This window comes from Xenopus laevis, chromosome 1S (genome assembly GCF_017654675.1).
Source record: "Xenopus laevis strain J_2021 chromosome 1S, Xenopus_laevis_v10.1, whole genome shotgun sequence".
NCBI lineage: Eukaryota > Metazoa > Chordata > Amphibia > Anura > Pipidae > Xenopus > Xenopus laevis.
Window position 1 is genome coordinate 55,967,189 of NC_054372.1, and position 21,220 is coordinate 55,988,408.

General features: G+C 36.7%; 1 protein-coding gene across 4 annotated transcripts in view; it reads left to right on the forward strand.

Annotated features, from left to right (window-relative positions):
- The window catches only part of sec24b.S (SEC24 homolog B, COPII coat complex component S homeolog), a 50,929-nt gene that overhangs the window by 13,583 nt on the left and 16,126 nt on the right, over nucleotides 1-21,220 (forward strand). For 3 of the 4 annotated variants that reach the window (XM_018243345.2, XM_041579592.1, XM_041579591.1), the window contains 15 exons: nucleotides 1,497-1,574; nucleotides 4,108-4,289; nucleotides 5,587-5,771; nucleotides 7,482-7,584; nucleotides 8,383-8,509; nucleotides 8,848-8,957; nucleotides 10,331-10,443; nucleotides 11,342-11,460; nucleotides 12,119-12,174; nucleotides 13,487-13,693; nucleotides 14,595-14,718; nucleotides 18,164-18,322; nucleotides 18,740-18,913; nucleotides 19,717-19,827; nucleotides 20,964-21,139. In XM_018243345.2, coding sequence (XP_018098834.1) covers nucleotides 1,497-1,574; nucleotides 4,108-4,289; nucleotides 5,587-5,771; nucleotides 7,482-7,584; nucleotides 8,383-8,509; nucleotides 8,848-8,957; nucleotides 10,331-10,443; nucleotides 11,342-11,460; nucleotides 12,119-12,174; nucleotides 13,487-13,693; nucleotides 14,595-14,718; nucleotides 18,164-18,322; nucleotides 18,740-18,913; nucleotides 19,717-19,827; nucleotides 20,964-21,139 — 2,024 coding nt within the window. The remainder of the gene's footprint in view (nucleotides 1-1,496; nucleotides 1,575-4,107; nucleotides 4,290-5,586; nucleotides 5,772-7,481; nucleotides 7,585-8,382; nucleotides 8,510-8,847; nucleotides 8,958-10,330; nucleotides 10,444-11,341; nucleotides 11,461-12,118; nucleotides 12,175-13,486; nucleotides 13,694-14,594; nucleotides 14,719-18,163; nucleotides 18,323-18,739; nucleotides 18,914-19,716; nucleotides 19,828-20,963; nucleotides 21,140-21,220) is intronic. The other variant, XM_018243346.2, reaches the window with a different exon arrangement.

Genomic DNA, 21,220 nt, shown 5'->3' on the forward strand with positions numbered 1-21,220 from the left:
TGGCATTTATAACCTATTCTCTTTAATAACATACATACAGTTGAATTATACACGCGAGAAACTGAACCCTTGAGCTTTAATCGGTGTAGGTTAATGGCAGGCTGTGCGCACATAGGTGGAGGGGGGGGATGCTAAAAATCACACCTGATTCCAAGTGAAGAGTATGTGCTGCCTTTTTTTTTTTTTAATATAGTGCTGTACATCTGCTACTGACTTGAAGTTTAGCGATTGGGTGAATAGACAAAACTGGCTATACTGCCTCCCAATCAGGTGGCTTCAGTAATTTTTCTGCCAGCGAAACTATCCTGTGGAAAAACAACCCCATGTGTCATTAGCCCAGTTAGCTTATCCAGTAAACGCTATATACACAGTATGCGCTTGTAAGTAATGGTATACTGGCTTCTGTGATCCATAACTCTCGATCCTAAATATTATACAATGTGGGGAAGAAGTATTGGCACCAAAAATACATTAAATACAGCAAGAAACAGTAGGAATTTTAGCCCCAAATACAATAAATGCAGTAAGAGGCAATGCAAACTTTGAGCCAAAATACAATGAGATGTGGTGATCTCTGACACTCCAGACCCCCTTACCCTTCCAAATAGCAGGTTTCCTGAAGGCTGGAGAAGATTTGAGCATTGTAGAGATCCAAATGAATTCTGAAATTGTCTGCATTGCTAAGTGCTCCAATGCACAGCTAGTGGTAGACATGAGAATAGCACCCAAGCTGTAGAAACCCTGCTTTGCTATTTTGAAATACATTGACAAGGGGAGAAACAATAGCTGCCTCGGAGCAGCTCTGTTGTGTAGAAGCTCAGAAGAATCGAGCACAGTGCACTGATACTTCTGCACCAATATTATAGCCAAAAAAAAAAAACACATTTATTGGTTCAAGAATAACATTCTAAATGGTAGAGTGAATTATTTGCAATGTAAACAGTGTAATGTAAAACACCATAAAAATCATCATAAAGCAAATCTGCTTTTCCAGATAAGTCACCTGAGAATTCCTTGCAGGTGATTGTCGTGCAAGCTAAAATTATTGTTTTTTTAATTATTGTTATAGCAATAAGGTGATATTATTCCTCTCCGGATGTATTTTATGAAGATATATCCATGGTTTTATTTTGCATCAACGATTACCTATTTAAACTGTTAAAGAGAAATTGTTCATAGAAACACACAGATGCCCTTGCAGCTGACATCAGTGTACTGCTTATTTTGTGGGCTCTGGTTACCTTTTATCTGTAAATATTTTCTTTTATTCCTAAAACTTGTATCCATATTTAACAGCCGTTTGCTTCAAATTGACAGGCCTAGGGTCTTTTGGTCTTGGAATGGGGCGCAGCTGCCCATACCCACATTAGTAAAAAAAAAATTGATGTTTTCTATTATATGTGTTCATCCCAGTACTGTTCATTTCACATTGAAATATATTATGTATATATGACTGCAAGGAAAGTGAAACTAAACAGATGTCCTTTTGTCTTCAGGTTTTGAAAGCTCATCAACAACCAGCACAGCATCCCTAGAGCCCACAAACGATATCTTAGAAGGAGGAGGTTTTACAGGTGTCTGGTTTCATTTTTTTTATTGATAATATTTAGGCAATTTTCATTATTCAGGTCGACTAGTAGTTAAACAATATGGGTAGGACTGATGGCTGTGGTTATGAGCACAGGTCAACATCTCTGGGTTGGGTCGCTGGTGATGATGGCACTTCTGGTTTGCAGTAACAACACTTCATGTTTAAAGGAGGTCAGTGAGTTGCTGGTAGGTTAGTTGGTAGGTTAGTTGCGGGGAGGGGTATCTGATTTAGGGGTTGAAAATTCAGTTTTTGGGTGCTGGTTGCTGCTCTTGGTGATGTACAGATTTAAAAGAATTAGATCCCTTCAGGACTCAGTGATACTGACACAAAAAAACTACTTCACAATATTAATGTACATTAAAAGTTGCCTATAGACCCCTTGCTATATATTTTTTTCAAACTTTACCGGTAGACCCTCCTAAGGGCTTCCTTAAGTCTCTTCAAAAAATGTGTTCAAGGTTTATCTGGAAAGATAAACCTCCCAGACTTGCCCATAATGTTGTAATCCGCCATAGAACAAAAGGGGGCCTGGGAATCCTGGATTTTACGAAGTATGCATTTCATGTTGAGCCAACTAGTTAAATTAACTTCTCACAATGGGCAACTATAGAACAATGTACTATCCCTGAAATTCCATTACATAATTTGCTTTGGCTTTCTCCAGGGGATCGCCCTCCAATATTGAACCCTATTATAGCGCATCCTCTTAGGGTCTGGCAGCATTGCAAAAGACCTCTGAGGCTTATATCTGAACACATCCCCGCTATTAGCCTATTTGGTAATCCTGCTTCTCCACTGGGCTCTACACCAAATCCTTTCAAATGGTGGATTGAAAAGGGATTAACCAATATTTACAACTTTATTCACGAAACTTATTTCTATTACCCAACTACAACAAAAATTTGAATTACCACAATCTGAACACTACCACTTTATCCAAATTCGACACTATATTCAATCGCTTTCTCAGAATACAATTTATAATGCCCCTACTCAATTTGAACTATTTTGTATTAAGTGTCCTCAATCTAGGAGACTAATATCTATCATTTATGCTAATTGGACTAATGCTACTCCCCCTAAAGAGTTAAGATATATCAAGTTAAATTTAACTTTAGAAGAGGAAGAGTGGTCCACTATTTTTCTCAACATAGCTCACTGTTCCCTTAGTTCGGATATTCAGGAAACTTCACTGAAAGTTTTAACTAGATGGTATTTAGTTCCTGCACGAATTGCAAAATGGTATCCATCTTATAATGCAAATTGTTTTCGAGGGTGCCAAGACACTGGTACAATGGCCCAGATTTGATGGACCTGTCCCAAGGTTAGACGATTGTGGTATAGAGTATATGCCATGTTAGATGGCATTCTGGGGGTAACTCCCTCCAAAAATCCCGCCCTTGGCAAGTCTACTCCCAACCGGAGGAGCATTAAATTGCTTAAATATTGAATTATTAAATTTGTTGATGACTGACTACACTGTTAAGAGATTGAGGAAGCTAATGGTAATGTGAGAGGAAGACTCTTCTTTCTTTGTTATTTTCCTTGTGTTTTTTTTTCTCCTATGTATTTATGATTTTAGTTTCCTTTTACTGATTATTTTTTCTAAATGCTTTTGATCTCAGAGTTTATATAACTATATGTACAGTTGGAATCGATGACTTAGATTGGGTACTATCTACTAATACTTTGGTATTGTATTAATGTATGATCTGCTGGACTAACCCTCTCTTAATTGTCTTATATTTCTTTTGACAATGTGATCATTGTACTGAAAATTGTTGTTAAAAAAAAAAGAAAAAAAAAAAGAGTTGCCTATAGGTCATGTTTTTCACAGATACACTTGCTTTTGTAAGTGTTTGTTACTTGAAGTTTCTAAATCTGACTGTTTTGCCAACCCGACTGTCCCTTCTCAGTTTGTCTGTTTTAGTTTTGAACGCTAACAGACTACTGCTGCACAAATATGGCAGCCCCTTTATAGAGGAACGTGGGCGTAAGATGGGTAATGTAAAGCATCAGGCAAATACTTTTATGGCCAAATTATAAATAGCATGCAAAGACAATGCAGTGATAGATGTAAGAAAAGATTGCATTTCTGATGTTTGTATCTCTTAAACTCTAAAGTTTTGCAGCCAGTTACCAAATGTTTACCCATTAAGTGCTGCCTTACCTCCCATGGTGATATCAATGGCATAAAACAAAGCAGATGTCTTGTCCCTGTCAAAATGAAGACTTGCATTCAGGTTGGGCTTGGTTTAGGTGCACATCTTATTTACACATCACCAGAACTAGAAAAGCTGTATCAGTGTGATACATGGGCAAATTGCAGAGTCATCTCACGGGGGAAGGAAGAATGGTGAAGCCATATTAGATCTGTGACACAAGCACAGAAGGGATGAAAGCAGTAAATCCTTATGTAAACTATGAACAACAACGTTTATTAGAGGTTTTAATTGACGTTTTATTGAAGTTATTGAAGTTAGTAATTATAATTAATACAACTTATGTTTTTTTAGAACCAGCTTCAACAACCAGCACTCCAGCCTTTATGAACCATGTTTCACAAGCATCAAATCAGACCAAGCCAGTTGGCCACGTATACCCTGCTCTTCAACCTGGTTATCAGAATGCTGCTCCCTCACATGGCTCTCAGTCCAGTTCTCCGGTAAACCGGCCTAGCTATCAGCAATATAATGCTGTAAGCGTTTCAAATACCTTCTGTACATGTGCTACATTATATTGTGCCTTGGTCAGAATTAAACTTTATATAAAGTTCATGCAAAGGTGTACAGTATATTACACCAGTGGATACTAAAGTATTGTACTTGCTGGTATTTAAAGTACTAAACTCTTAATTAAATTGGAGCTTAGAAGCATTTTTCCCAATTACAGATATGTGATCTGAAATCTCTGAATTACGGAAAGGCTGTCTCCCATAGACTCCATTTTGTCCAAATAGTCCAAATTTTTAAAAATGATTTCCTTTTTCTCTGTTATAATCAAGCAGTATGTTGTACTTGATCCAAACTAAGATATAATTCATCCTTATTGGAAGCAAAACCAACTTTAATGTTTATTTAATGTTTACATGATTTTCTAGTAGACAAAGAATTGTTCAGTGTAAAAATAAAAACTGGGTAAATAGGCTGTGCAAAATAAAAATAGTTTCTAATATAGTTAGGCAAAAATGTAATCTATAAAGCCTGGAGTGACTGGATGTCGAAAAGAACACTACATCCTGCGTTTGGTCCTGCTTTGCAGCTCTCTTGGTTTCCACTGATTGGTTGCCAGGCAGTAACCAATCAGTTACTTGATGGGGGGGCACATGGGTCATAACTGTTTGCTTTTGAATCTGAGCTGCATGCTAAGGATCAATTGCAAACTCACTGAACAGTTATGTCCCATGTGCCCCCCCTTAAAGTCACTGACTAACTGGGAGTTAGAAAGCTGAAAAACAAGAAATCATGTTTGTTCTGTTATGTTGGACATCCGCTCACTCCAGCCTTTATAGATTACATTTTTGGCTAACTACCGTAACTATATTAGAAACATTTTTTATTTACCCAGTTTTTATTTTTACACTGAACTATTCCTTTAAGGTATGAAGATCCGAATTACAGAAAGTCATGATATTGATATTGCCTTCTCTTACAACTTTCCTGCTGTGAAATAATGATTTTAGCAAATTAAACTGTTTTGCATGTACCCCATAAGCACCATGTTATCTACCAAGACTACACCATTTCAAAATGTGTGGCATCAATCTTCCTTTAATATCCAAGCCCCGTGTGAATTATTTTTTTAATGTATGTATTGATGGCACGTTTAAATAACATATTTAAATTTACTGTTTATTTTGTATGTCATGGCCTTATTCCTATAACTGTTTTCTTACAATGCCCTTTATATGCCTAATTCAATTATTTAAAAGTCTTTTATAATCGCTTAAGAACACTCTGGTTTGTTCACATTTGTATTTTTCTATACATTTTCAGAATTACAGTGGATTGAACCAGCTGCCTGCTTCCCTTGGAGGATTAAGTCTTCAACAGGCTCAGCAGCCAGAAAGCCTACGTCCTATAAACCTTTTACAAGATCGAAATCTCCTTCCTATATTGAATGTGGCAGCTCCAATCCCCAACCTAAATTCAGATCTGAAAAAGTTAAATTGCAACCCCAAGTAGGTGTATATTATTTTATTTTTTTTTATTTTTTTAAAAAAACAGTATTGAAAAACTGTAAAAACATTTTTTGTTTGTTTTTTTTTCTACCTTTATCGCTTAACCATCATCTGTAAGCTTGGGCAGTAATTTCGGTGGCACATGGGACTGTTGCAGCATTTTGCCAGATGCAACAAAACACAAGTGCATTGACCTTCCAGGGAAGATGATTATCAATCAGAAACACTTAGGAACAGATTTATCAAAAATTAAATGTTTTTTTTTTCTCATGATTCGAATTTTTTTTGCACCCAAACTCACACATTTTAGTAATATTTTTGAAAACTCGAATGTCTGAGAGTTAATAAGCAAAAAAAATAAAGATTCAAGTGTAATTATTTTTTTTTTATATGCAAAAATCTGATCAGTTCAGGAGATAAATTTGATCGATTTGACGTTTTTTTTGGGGACATGAATTCGATCATTTGAGTTTTTTCCCCCGCTCTAATTGAGTTGGTCTGACGTAGAAAAACCCTCACGCAACTCAAATTCGATTCTTGATAAATATGCCCCTTAATGTATTTTTTGCTGTATTAAGCTATAGCTCACATATAAATTACATGTTTTTAAAATCACCTGAAAGAATTATAGATTTGGTGAAATAAAATGAGAAATCCTGGCTTTTTTTTTTTTACCCAGGGGGAATAGACAAGATTAGGTGGTTATGGCACATAGCATATCTGATGATGAAGATGTATTTGAAGGGAAGAAAATAAAGGGAAAACAAGTCATGCTCATCTGCCAGCAGTGAGGCAGTATATTAATTTATAGCATACTGGGGAAACTGAGCCTTTTACAGTCAACGGTTTTTAAAATATGTGAGGATTTAAAAAGTGAGGAGACAGGTAGAATATTACATTAAAAGATCCTGTCATCGGAAAACATGTATTTTTTCAAAACGCAAAATGCTACTCCAGCAGAATTCTGCACTGAAATCCATTTCTCAAAAGACCAAACAGATTTTTTTTTTTAATATTCAATTTTGAAATCTGACATGGGGCTAGACATTTTGTCAATTTCCCAGCTGCCCCATGTCACGTGACTTGTGCCTGCACTTTAGGAGAGAAATGCTTTCTGGCGGGCGGCTGTTTTTCCTTCTCAATGTAACTGAATGTGTCTCAGTGAGACATGGGTTTTTACTATTTAGTGTTGTTCATAGATCTACCAGGCAGCTTTTATCTCTGGTTACCTTCCTGTTGTTCTTTTGTTTGGCTGCTGGGGGGGGAGGGATGGGGTGATATCACTCCAACTTGCAGTAAAGAGTGATTGAAGTTTATCAGAGCACAAGTCACATGACTTTAGGCAGCTGGGAAATTGACAATATGTCTAGCCCCATGTCAGATCTCAAAATTGAATATAAAAAAATCTGTTTGCTCTTTTGAGAAATGGATTTCAGTGCAGAATTCTGCTGGAGCGGCACTATTAACTGATTCATTTTGAATTTTTTTTCCCATGACCGTATCCCTTTACATTGTGGTCTTTGCAGTAGGACACACTCAGTAGTCTTTTTAAATACAGAACAAGCATATTGTGGGTGGATAAATAAGATATATGCTGGGTTTGAATATTTACTGAGCCTGGTTTCTAATTTTTTGTTTTTGAAAAGACTATACTGTATTTCGAGAACGAGAAGTGTAACCTCTTAACTAAGTCAATTCTCTTCTACCTAGTTCATTTAGATGTACCCTGACAAATATCCCTCAGACACAAGCTCTCTTGAACAAAGCTAAACTTCCTTTAGGATTACTAATTCATCCCTTCAGAAGCAAACCGGTAAGAAGCTGCAATTGTTTATCATTCAAAGTATGTTTTTATTTTAACATGATTGCTTATAATAATCTGTGACTCAATTAATACATTCTGTTCTGGGAAATTTTAGTACTGTTTGTATGCTTACTCTTTATATGTAATAGAATATACTAAGGGGAACATTTACTTGAGTGAGTAGCTTGAGTGAAGGATTAGAAGGAAAAAAACCTTTGAATTTCAAAGTTTTTTTTTTTTGGCTACTTCGACCTTCAACTACGACTTTGAATCGAATGATTCGAACTAAAAATTGTTCGACTATTCGACCATTCTATAGTTGAAGTACTGTCTCTTTAAAAAAAACTTTGACTTTTCACCTAAAACCTACTGAGCACCAATGTTAGCCTATGGGGAAGGTCCCCATAGGCTTTACTAGCAATTTGTGGTCGAAGGAAAATCGTTCGATCAATGAATTAAAATCCTTCGAATCGTTCGATCGAACGATTTTTCCTTCGATCGAACGAATTGCGGTAAATCCTTCGACTGCGATATTCGAAGGATTTAACTTCGATGGTCGAATATCGAGGGTTAATTAACCCTCGATATTCGACCCATAGTAAATGTGCCCCTAACTGTCAAATATATTTAGGCACTTTTACAGCTCTATTATTGCTGATAAGTTATTTTGGGAGAAAAGGAAGAAATTAAACATTTTAAACTCTTTGTATTTATTTGTCTGTAGCATTATTAAAATTAGTTGAAAAGGTGGTTGCATAGCAGCTGCTTTATCCTCATCGCCTGTCTGCTCTTGTGCTTTCATTTCAGCGAATACCAGTCTTATCTCCTAACACCATTGTGAGGTGCAGGTCTTGCAGAACATATATTAATCCCTTTGTATCGTTTATTGACCAGAGGAGGTGGAAATGCAACCTGTGCTACAGGATAAATGATGGTAGGTTTACATATATAGTAGAATTTGTGCATTCATCGTTTTGGCACATACAGGTTTTATGATTTTTTTTTCCAAAAGTATGTGTTAGATTAGGCCTTGACGTGTGAATATTGGTATGGGATCCATTGTCCAGAATACTGTTATTCCAGAAATCTCTGTCTCTCAGTCCATTTTAAGCAATTTTTTAAAATGTTTCCTTTTTTCTCTGTAATAATAGCTAGCATAAATCCGTATTGGAATCACTTGTTCACCATAATGTTATGAAAGAAAAAGCTTTTACTTTTATCTTTTTTTTTATTATACAGAAAGATATGTAAAATGATATGTTTCTCTTTTAGTACCAGAAGAATTCATGTATAACGCAGTGACGCGATCCTACGGGGAGACTCACAAACGTCCAGAGGTTCAGAATTCGTCTGTGGAGTTTATTGCGTCGTCTGACTATATGGTAGTTTTTAAATTCTTGTTTTTTCAGTATGTTTATTTTGGACAGCATGTACCTTAAGTTGCACAAAGCGATAGAGTTTTGTTGTGTGGTGTACATAGTTTTTCTGGACTGTGTAGCTACAATAAATTAAAGATCATGTTTTCTGGATCAGATAATTGTATGTTCTGTGCCCATGGTGCAAGATAATGCTGCCTAGTGACTAAACTGGCCATAGAAGTTACAATTACTTTTTCCACGAATAGATTGTTCGTTGCAATACACGTTTAGAGCTAAATCGTCAGATATACAAATAGAAACATCAGAATTCTATCTGTATCTGCCGATTCAGCACTAACAATTGCCGATGTTCGGGTGCCTTCAAAGACGCCCGATCAAAATTTTCCGGCCTGCCCGATCAACAAGCCGACAGATATCAAAGTCTTCTGACGATATTGGTCTGCTCGTGAACCACCATATGTACACCAAATATTGTACAAAAATGTTTCTTCCAATATTACCTGTGCGTCTACGGCCACCTTAATCTTTAATATGCTGGTTACCTGACCTGCTAGGCAAATATCATTATAAAGCATTGTTGCTCTCTGTTTAAGTGTCATGGCAATGTTGTATGTGATTTTTTTATATTTTTAAGCTGTAGTGTAGACATCCATATTACTAAAGTCTTGCTGTGAACTATAAATGCTTATAACAATGCAAAGATGTTAACCAAACATTCAGAATATCAGCAGACTGCTTATAGTTTATTAGAATTGTGCAAGCACTATACATACATACATACATACATATAGATATATATATGACCCAAATATATTGAAAGTTGCATTTTTTGTTCAATGTTCCGTACTTGTTGCATCCAAAAAAATGTTTTATGTGCCAAAAGACAGGGGCATGCTATGCCATATGTCCCTTCTTATTGGGGAAGGCAAAGTAAGGTATAGTATTCTAATTGAATGAATATTCCGTGGAGTTTGAAAAATGACATTGACAGATGCCATTTTTTAGCATCTACTTTCAGAAGCACAGATGCTTATTAGTTCACAATCATATTCACAGTTTTACTACTGACTGATTACTGTGACTGGTCATATCCGATAACTTCTTCAATCGTAGTAATTATTGTTATCTCTTTTATATAGAGGTTTAATGAGATTGCAATGGCTTGCTATTGCTTGCTTCCGTTACTAATATACATCAATGTTCTGGCATAAATAATAACTGAGTTGCTTTTTATCATGACAGTCCTGCTACTATCATTCATTTTATCAAAATAGCTTTACAGCTAATAATACTCGGCTTTACAACACAAGAAGGAATTAATGTTCATAAGTAAACGTCTATATTGATCTTAATTTTACTTTTCTTCCCCTCTGAAGTTACGGCCTCCACCACCGGCAGTATATCTGTTTGTTCTGAATGTCTCATACAATGCTGTAGAATCTGGATACTTAAGGGTTTTTTGCCAGTCACTTATGGATAATTTGGACAAGTAAGTATTTTATTATACATTTTACAGTTAATCAGTTGACCTAGCAGGCTGTAGTTCTCATTAATTATTTATATTTTATTATATATAGCTACCTCACCAATTGATAATTCTGATGATCTTATTTAATTTGTGTTTTATTTAAGATTTAGGGGCATATCAAAGTGTGAATTTACAACTCCCCACAGAAAAACTCCATTGATAAATATTATTTTAAAAATCCCATAGGAATTATTAGAAAGTGACTAGAGTTCTAATTTCACATTTTAAATCTGCCCCTTAATTTTTTTAAAAAAAAAAGTTTATCAGACGTTCACTTGGTGGCATACTAGAGAGCCAATTAAATCAATACAGAGAGACCTGGAGTTGTAGCTCAGCAAAGTCTAGATGTCTACAAATTTTAAGTTCCGAATCAGTTGGGCTAAATTAAGATACATTTGTTCTGAACCCCCAAAAAGTTTTTTTTTGCAATTGGCAGCAGTATTGCAGTCTTGTATAGAAATGTGGTCAGTTTATCACTGCCATAAGCAGTGTGGGGGGGGGTGGGACTTTCTGTCCATAGTCCACAGAATCTCAATGTGCTCCTATCAATTAATTGATTTTGATCAGTAAAAATTTCTTATTTTCCCCTAGGTTTATTGTTTTCATTAGAATCAAGAGCTTATCCCAGTTAACCCTGCAGTAGTCATATGTTAGATATGTAATGTTTAACTGATGAAATATTTTACATTTTAATTTAAAAAACTAAAACTTCTATAAAGTACAGGCTGAGGTTGATTGATAAATCATTGGTGATAATTATTCAAGTATGGACAAATTGTATAATAAATTTACATGAAAAATGTTTCACAGGGCAGATCGTACTGATTTTTTGGGGGGTTTATTTTGTTTGTTTACATAGGCTAGGAGGAGATTCCAGAACCAAAATAGGATTTATTACATTTGACAGTACTGTTCATTTTTACAATTTACAAGAAGGCCTGTCTCAACCCCAGATGTTGATGGTTACAGATATCGAAGGTAATTTAAAACCATTGTGGAAATGTATGTTAGCCATACAAGTTTTTTAATGTTGCACATGAAGTAGGGATGCACTGAATCCACTATTCATGAAAGATTCGGCGGAATACCGAACCGAATCCTAATTTGCATATGCAAATTAGGGTGGGAAAGGGAAAACATTTTTTACTTCCTGGTTTTGTGACAAAAAGTCATGAGATTTCACTCCCGCCCCTAATTTGCATATGCAAATTAAGATTAGGTTCGGCTGAGCAGAAGGATTCGGCTGAATCCTGCTGAAAAAGGCTGATTCCCAAACCGAATCATGGATTCGGTGCATACCTAGCATGAAGTAATTTTGTGCAGACACACTTCTTTAAACTATAAAACATATGGATTATTATTCAGTATCCAAACAATATTATATAATTTTGAGGAGCCATAATATAAATTATAGGCTCATAAATTCAATGCCTTCTTTGTGGGTCAAAATCTCATGGTGATATTTATTCTCCTAGCACATACCTCTCTAGATTAAATGATCCCTTAAAATAAGAATATAAAACAATTATAAGCACTTTATTTACAGATGCAGTTGTAGATGGGCACTATTAAAACTGCATTCAATTATATAACCCTTTACTCAACTTTATTTTTTTACTGTTTCTCTTTATTTTAGATATTTTCTTGCCTACACCTGATGGTTTACTTGTAAATATGCATGAAAGCAAAGAGGTATGACCATTTTTATAGAGAATTCCACTAAAAGTACAATTTTGAGTTGAGCATGGGCTGTTCCAAGGGACACGGTTTGCATATATAATGTAAATTACTTTTTGTTTATGTTGTAATGGGTTCTGTGAATATTCTTGCCTAAGATGGCTTCATGTTGTAAGTACACTAAGGAACTCCAACAAAAAACAAACTTGCTTGTGTAGTTGGGTGATCTGATCTTGCCCTTGCGCATTAAAACAGCACAAAGCTGTGCAAGGATGTGGGCATTGGGTAGGACTTGCACACAAAACTCCTTCATGGAATGTAGCTCTTTGTTGTAAATCCATTGTTGCAAGTTTCTCAGGGTTTCTAAGGTAGCCAGCCGGCATTTAGTAGTTCTGCCTGTGAATGATGCCAGGGTTGGGCACTGCTACTGCTGATCACTGGAACATGTGGTTAGAGCTGTGATGGTTTACAGCAGGGTAGTCTCTGTGATCTTCAATTTTCTAACAACAACAAAGGAAGCTTCCAGATGGAGTAATTACATTGCATTCTGGGTGGGCCATTATAGAGACCAAACCTGCCATGAATTGTAATAGGGCCAATCACAGCCAGTACTGCTGCCATTGGGGTACCATTTGGTGAGCATGACCACTTTAGTCTAAGTATAGGTTCCAGACCCTACACTGCTCTTACAAGGGGATTTGAAACCAATTGTGTATTGTATTACTTATCACACACAGGGTCCTAACATTCTTTGCCCCCTCCAGTTACCTTGGAATGCACACTGGCTACAATTAACCTTTGGTCTATTTGTTTAATGTTATCCGTTAAAATTCCATTTGGTGCGACATTTGTGAGGGGGGTATTTGGAGACATCAAAGAAAGAACGTAAGAGTTGACATATTTCCCTCCAGATTAAAAGTTGTTTTCACGCCATTGATATAATTTTGGCATTCATTCATATTTTTTTCATCTAGTCCTACTCTATTTCTGTGGTAGGAAACAACTAGTTATTACTATATATTGTATAGGTGTTGCATATTTCCAGCTTTTAATATCAGGACCCTATCCTAATTGACTTGCCCCCCAAGTTCCTATAGTGTAGCCCTCTGTCTCCAAGCCCCCAGCATACACATCCAACGCATATCCCGGGCTGATAAGGCACAGAACAGCCTATATTTACTTTAGTTATGCCTAAAAGTTTTTCCAGTGACGACATTAAACTGTAAATATTGAACACCACAGTAAGCATTGATGCTCAGTGTGCAGCTTTTAAATTGGGTTGCAGGATTGTATTGCTCTCTAACCTAATGACCATCTTATCTTACAGCTCATCAAGGATCTGTTGACTGCTATGCCCAGTATGTTTGCCAACACAAGAGAAACTCACAGTGCTCTAGGTCCTGCCCTTCAAGGAGCTATCAAATTGCTGACTCCTACAGGAGGCCGAATTTCAGTTTTTCAAACTCAGCTGCCATCTTTAGGAGCAGGACTTTTGCATTCAAGAGAGGATCCAAATCAAAGATCAAGTACTAAGGTACAAGGGGATTGTTATATTACCCTAGTTAGTTAGCTAGTTAGCCTGTTTTTTTAATGAAGAAAATTACTTAAGAATTGGTACTTAAGAATAGGTTCCTCTTGCCACAATAAATTGAAGATTTGTCTGATTTATAGATATATATCATCGAGTATATAGTTTTTGACCTTTCATGGGCCAATAAGTGGTCGGTTATAGTCAAGTTTTATTTTTATTTAGCTCTCAGGCTTGGAAAATCAACTGTCTACACACCAATATTAAACTAAACTAAAAAAATACATTTGTTGGTTCTTGAATAACAATCTATATGGTAGATTGACTTACTTGTAATGTAAACTGTATAATTTAGAAAGTGCACCATAAAAATCATGACTAACAAAAAAAAGGGAGGGGCGATATCACTCCAACTTGCATTGCAGCAGTAAAAGAGTGACTGAAGTTATCGGAGCACAAGGGGGCACCTGGGAAACTGACCATGTGTCTAGCCCCTAGTCAGATTTCCAAATTAAATTTAGAAAATGTTTGCTCTTTTGAAAAATAGATTTTTGTGCAGAAATCTGTTGAAGCAGCACTATTAAAACATCAGTTTTGAAGAAAAACATTTTACCATGAGAGTATACCTTTATGTTAGGATGAAGTGCAAGGTACGGTCTAATTTATAAGAAAAATTAAAATAGATTTCTTTTTTTCTTTTTTTTTTTTGCATAAATGGACTGTTGATGAGATGGCCTTTTAGGGTTTTCTGGATATTGTCTTTCCAGATAAGAGATCCCACATCTGTACAAGGAAATCATTCTATTCTCATCTACTGTGTCCTCTCTTATTATAGCCTGGGTTCAGTTAAACATTCAGGTGCCTATGGATAGTCTATCTGATTTGTCTTCTGCTTTTTATTGTGAAGGGGATACAACATCTGGGCCCTGCCACTGACTTTTACAAGAAACTAGCACTGGACTGCTCAGGACAACAAACTGCTGTGGATTTGTTTTTGTTAAGTTCCCAGTATTCTGACCTCGCCTCACTAGGTATGACATGCATTCTTATATTTTGTGTTTCATACAACTTATTGAAAAAAAGAAAAACTGGAGGTGCTGATTTATTAAACTCCCAGGGACACGGTTTGATTTTTTGTGTGGGGGCCCTGAGGTCTGCATCATCCCCCTGCCCCCTCAGGATCTTACACGATCACTTGCAGAGGATCAGGAAGCGCAGAGACCTTTGCTCCTAGACCCCAGGGTGCCTCACTGTGGTGGGGCGACATGCCACCCTATGCCCTAGTGTTTGTGACCTTGCCACAAACCCAGGCCTGCCCAGGGACCAAGGTTTCTTTTACCCTGGGTCAGTGCACCTCTTCAAAGGGGAACTATCGCGAAAATGAAAATTTAATATAAGCTTCCTCCAAACTTTCTAAATACAATCAATTAAATTCTGCATCGTTTCTGAAATAAACAAGTTTATCTTCACTATTCCTCTCTCAGCATCTGCTCATTTCTCCTCATTCTGTCTTTATTCAGGAGTTGTGTCAGATGGCTGATCCAATATATCTTATAGGGGGGCTCCTTTTGCCTAGAAGATGTATTAGAACTCACTCTATTAAAATCACCAGAAATCCTGTCTTTTTTTGTGCAAAAGGCAGTTGTTAGATTTTGTGTGTCCTGGAATCTGTTATTTGAGTAAGCTCTAATACATCTTTTAGGAAAGGGAGCCCCCCTATATATTAGATCATTCATCTGACACCCAACTGCTGCATGAAGACAGAATGAAGAGAAACAGATGCTGGGAGAGGAATAGTGAATATAAACTTGATTATTTCAGAAACCATAATTTTCAACTGATTGTATTTAGAAAAATTGTGGCAGCTTATATTAAACTTTCATTTTTGCTGTAGTTCCCCTTTAATAAAGGAACCTGCCCAGGGTTATTAATGGACAAAGTGTTGTCTAAATGGCGACTTGCAGGCACAGTGTAGTACTGTTTGGAAGTTGTATTCCAAACAGATCAATATTTGCTTAGATAGTAACCTGAACATATTAAGTTTTCAAAGGAAAGAAACAAAGGTATATCCTATTGAGACTTGACAATTGCATGGTCTGGCTGAAACGTACAATGCAAAATTATGCCATTATGGCTTCTTTGAAAAAATAGACAAGAGGTAGCAAAGTACTTGGCCTAGAGTGCAGCTTTTTTTTATTATAGGTGGTTTCTGGCGAAGGATATTATATATATATATATATATATATATATATATATATATATATATATATATATATATATATATATATATCATCATTGGATCATTGGAGAGTTTGTTTCTGTCTTCTGTTGCGGTCTAGACAGTAGATCACTTTGCGTATGTTGTAGAGCCTTGTCTAGCTGTGTGCACAGTAGCTCCTCGGAATAGCCTCTTTCTAGGAACCGACCAAACATCTCACGAAGTTGTACTTCAGCTGTTTCTCTTCTGCTGTTGTTACGTATTACTCTTAGGAACTGGGAATACGGGATACCCCGTACTGTCTAGACCGCAACAGAAGACAGAAACAAACTCTCCAATAATCTTCACTACTACCTTTTCAACTGCATCAAAACATCTCACCGCCAGTATTAACAAACACTGGCCCATGCTGAACATGGATGAATCGCTCTCACTGCACGCAACTAAGAAACCCATGATGGGATTTCGAAGAGGTAAATCCCTCAAAGATATGCTAGTACGCACTGACTTTAAAGGCCCCATTACTACTGACACTACCTGGTTGGCACAGAAAAAGAAACTGGGGTGCTACAAATGTCCTAATTGCGTAACATGCAGAAGCTTATTGACAGGCCCTGACTTTCCTCATCCACATACTGGCAAGAGAATTAAGATACGTGAGAGATTAAGTTGTACCTCCACATATATTGTCTATATCATTTCCTGTCCATGTGGCAAATATTATGTCGGAAAAACATGTACCACTCTCCGTGAGAGAATCAGCAATCATCGTTCCGCCATCAGCAAAGCATGGAAAGAAGGTAGAGCCATGCAACCTGTGGCAAAACACTTTCTAGTGGAAGGACACACTCTCCCAACGTTCAGATGCATGGCTATAGACTATCAACCTCCGTTGGAAAGAGGTGGCGATCGAGAACAAGCCCTGTTAAGAAGAGAGTCCAGGTGGATATACACATTGGATACAGTATCCCCCCGTGGTCTGAACGAAACACTCCCACTGGGGTGCTTCATATGAACTTACCTACTTATGGACAGTTTGCCCAGTATTTGTACTGTCATAATATGTTCTGAGATACATTACTCTGGGTTGCCATTTGATGTCCTGGGTCTCTCGCTATTGTGCTAATTTTCCTTTTATGTCAAAATATGTTTTTATTGTTCACAGTCTTTGCCGTTATATCCACTGTCCCCTGTCACCCTACCCATGACTCAGCCTGGCATCAGGACCCCACGGGCAGTACCCCCGACATAGTGTGTTCCTCGTTGATCTACTTAGGGCTGTCACTGTCTCATTATACCATATGTGAGAGGTGCATTTGGGGAGCAAGCATTGGCCAAAGAGGTTCCAGCAGGGCTAAGTGCAGCAAGGTGCATGGGTCAGCGTTAGCTCGCAGACCTTACACCCTTATTGCTGCAGGGCCTGGGCTGTGATAGCAACAGCAGGGGAGCGCCACCGTTGCTATACATTAGTGACGTTGGTTACGGCTCCTAGCTGTCAATCCGAGCGGTATGGCCTCCAATCGCAAGTATGCGCAAGTTGACGCACCACGCAGCAAGCTCCGCCCCCTCCGCGCCTGCAATTGGCGAGAGACATACACAGCGCACAGGACCCTGGACGGGGACTGTATTGGGCCATCGACACACGATCCATGTAAAATAAGGGGCACAAAGCCATGGCTGAGGAGGTAAGAACTTCTGACTACGGGACATACGGCTTTGTTTTTATTGTGCTTCACGTCTAGGTGCCACGATCACTGTTTGTTTACACTGCTACTAGGGTTGCTTAGCAACCAATTTTGGCGCCTTATTCACAATTTAAGCGTCTCACTGTGCACTAAGCTTTTCACTCCCTGATGAAAGTTCCTGTGAGGAACTGAAACGTTGGTTCAGTCCAATAAACCTCCTATTTTTCTTCTAGAAACTTGTTGCTGTTTTTGCTTGGTGTGCCGTCACCCCACATTACTTATTGAAGCTTTTTTTTTTGACTGGCACCCTATCTGTAATTACTGCTGGGGGTGTGCGTTCCGTATCTCGCTATATATATATATATATATATATATATATATATATATATATATATATATATATATATATATATATATATATATATATATATATATAACCATTTTGATATATTCATTACTATAATGTGATATTCCAGATTTTTATAATAACAGTCCAGTCAGGTTATTATTTTACAAACTTTTCTAACACTATACTTATGAATCTTTTTTTTTTTTTTTTCGCCCCTCTTATAGCTTGTATGTCAAAGTATTCTGCTGGATGTGTGTACTATTACCCCATGTTCCATCACACCCATAATTTAGCTCAGGCAGAAAAGTTAAAGAAAGATCTTGATCATTATCTCACAAGAAAGGTTGGATTTGAAGCGGTTATGAGAATACGTTGTACTAAAGGTATGTTTTTTAGTAAATTGTATTCTGATACTTAGTACAGTCTGTCTGTTTTTTGTTTTTTTTTGTCTCATCAGTATCACAAGCCCAAGTTCTCCTGTCCAGCTTTACATCAAATGCAGTCATACATATTGCTTATATATATAATCATAAATCTATAATCCAATACATTTCCATAACGTGTCCAGAGAGAGAACACATTTGACCTGTGAGCCTTTATACTTTTATTCGTACACTTGTTGTTTTTTTTTAAAAAAATGTGCATATTACTGTAGGATTTTATTCACAATAGCAGGTATACAGGTATACGTTTCCATACTTGTAATTTGAGACATAAACTTACATAGTTTGACATAAGCAATACATTAGATTTATCAGCACTGTGTAAATGTATGTTGTGTAAATATGTTTATATTACAGGTCTCTCAATACACACTTTCCATGGCAATTTGTTTGTACGTTCTACGGATCTTCTGTCACTTGCTAACATTAATGAAGATGCTGGCTTTGCAGTACAAATGTCCATTGAAGAAAGCTTAACAGACACATCTTTGGCTTGTTTTCAAGTTGCGCTTCTTTATACTTCTTTCAAAGGTAATCCAGCGACTATTCAGTGATTGTACATTTACTTGTAAACTAATCTTGTTATTAACCTTATATTTAGCATCTTTTTTAAAGAGCGGAAATTTACTTTAACATTAATTAAACTACCTTCTGATTGCTAAGCATGCATTTCTCAAGTCCTAATTACCGATCCTAAGTGGACCCTGGCGCTTTTTGTTTTTTTAAAATTCCACAAAACATTTTTATGATTTAAAACGAGTGATTTTTGGTTGGAATTTATGTGGTATGTGACCCTGAAAATAGGGCAATTTGAAGGTCGGTAGAATGTATGTATGTTGCACTGCCAGAAGGCAGAGATTTATTTTAATGCAATTTTTACTTTACTTTACTATGTACATTTACATAATTTGAGATTTCAGTGGGCGTAAAAACACATGTACTGTAGATGTAAAGTTGTATACTTGCCACGAGAAATGTTGACTACCAGTGAGGATTTAAGTGATCTGAAGTTTTCAGGAGCAACAAGTCCCTGCTTTCAATAAAGATGACCTCCTGCTGGAACTTCTACTGTGGTGTGTTAGAATGTGAATGTGCATTTTATTTGTATACTTTGGTTTTATGCTTCTGCCTCTGGCCCTGAGTCCATTTAACTTGGATTCCTGACAAACAGGCACTTGTAAAATACGTTTAATTGTTGTGTTTGGAGAATAAAAACCAAAGAGGGACTAACCAAAACATTTTGTCTCCATGCATTTTTGTATAAAAATATTTTCTCTTTTTTATAATATTTTCTTTTTTATAATACACATTATAATGATTCTTTTCTTGCACAGGTCAGCGAAGGATTCGTGTTCACACATTGTGCTTGCCTGTCGTCAGTTCACTACCTGATGTTTTTGCCGGAGCAGATGTGCAAGCGATTACCTGCCTTTTGGCAAATATGGGTATGTAAATCTGTTTTGTAAGATGGTTTGTTGCATAAGCTTTCAGATGTGGGAACTGTTATCCAAAATGCTCGGGACCTGGGGTTCTCCAGATAAAGGATCTTTCTGTAATTTGTATCTTCATACCTTAAGAAAATCATGCAAACATAAAATAAACTCAATAGGCTGGTTTTGCTTCCAGTGAGGATTTATTATATCTTAGTTTGGATCACCAAAAATGTACTGCGTTATTACAGAGAAAATGTAAATCCATTTTTAAATATTTGAGATTATTTGGGTAAAATGGAGTCTATGGGAGACTTTTTGTAATTCAAAGCTTTCTGGATAACGGGTTTCCAGGTGATGGATCCCATACCTGTATATACCTTCATTGTTTTTATTATTTGTTTATTATTTTATATTTCTATCATGATAGTAATAATTGGTGCACTTACAATGTATTACCCAGTTGTTTTTTGATTCCATAGCTTTAAGTGCTGGATCAGCTTTTAGTGATACTCATTCCAAAGCTGCTGTTGTTTTTATATTTCTGTCCAAAGCCTTCTTTTCAGCTAATTGTTGTTCATTTAAACAGGCCTACAAAAGTTACCCACCATGGCTTGATATAATATGATTGTTGATATATTGTATTAATATTCCAGTAACTATACAGAGCAATGAAAGTTGTTTAGCTCTTGAGACTGAAGTCCATGAGATGGATTGGGGTTAGTAGATCATTCGTCTAAAAAATCCAGTTAGACAGGGTGGCCCTTATTTTATTTAATAAAATTGTGTTGGTGCAGTCCAGCAACTCTATTTCTTTCCAGGGAGCCCCTGTGCAACCCTGGACAGTGTATGCTCAGTACAGAACTTCTACAGTAGTTTCTGTACTGCACATGTGCCCATGTTCATTTATCACAGGAGTTCCCTGGGTGAATAAAATGCAAACTCTGCAGAACAGTGTGTGTATGTGTGTGTTTAAGAAGAAATAGGAGTTTTTCAATGTAGAGACAAAAATAAGTAAATGCCTTGGAATTCAGGAGACAAAAGAGGTTCCAAATCTTAGTTTTTAATCTGTGTTTTGTGGGGGTTTTTTAAATTTAATTTCAAAGTTTGATTCTAATCATTACAGACTGATTTATAATTTGTTTCTACAGCTGTTGACCGGTCAATTTCCTCAAGTCTTTCTGATGCAAGAGATGCTTTAGTAAATGCGGCAGTAGATTCATTGGCATCCTACAGTTCGACGCTTTCAAACCTTCAACAGTCCGCATTGATTTCACCAAGTTCTCTCAGAATGTTTCCACTGTATATCTTGGCACTCCTTAAGCAGGTATGTTCCAGTTACCTTTTGCCACAAATCATTTCTCATTACAAAATTACTGTTACTCATTTTTATCTGATCCATAACTTC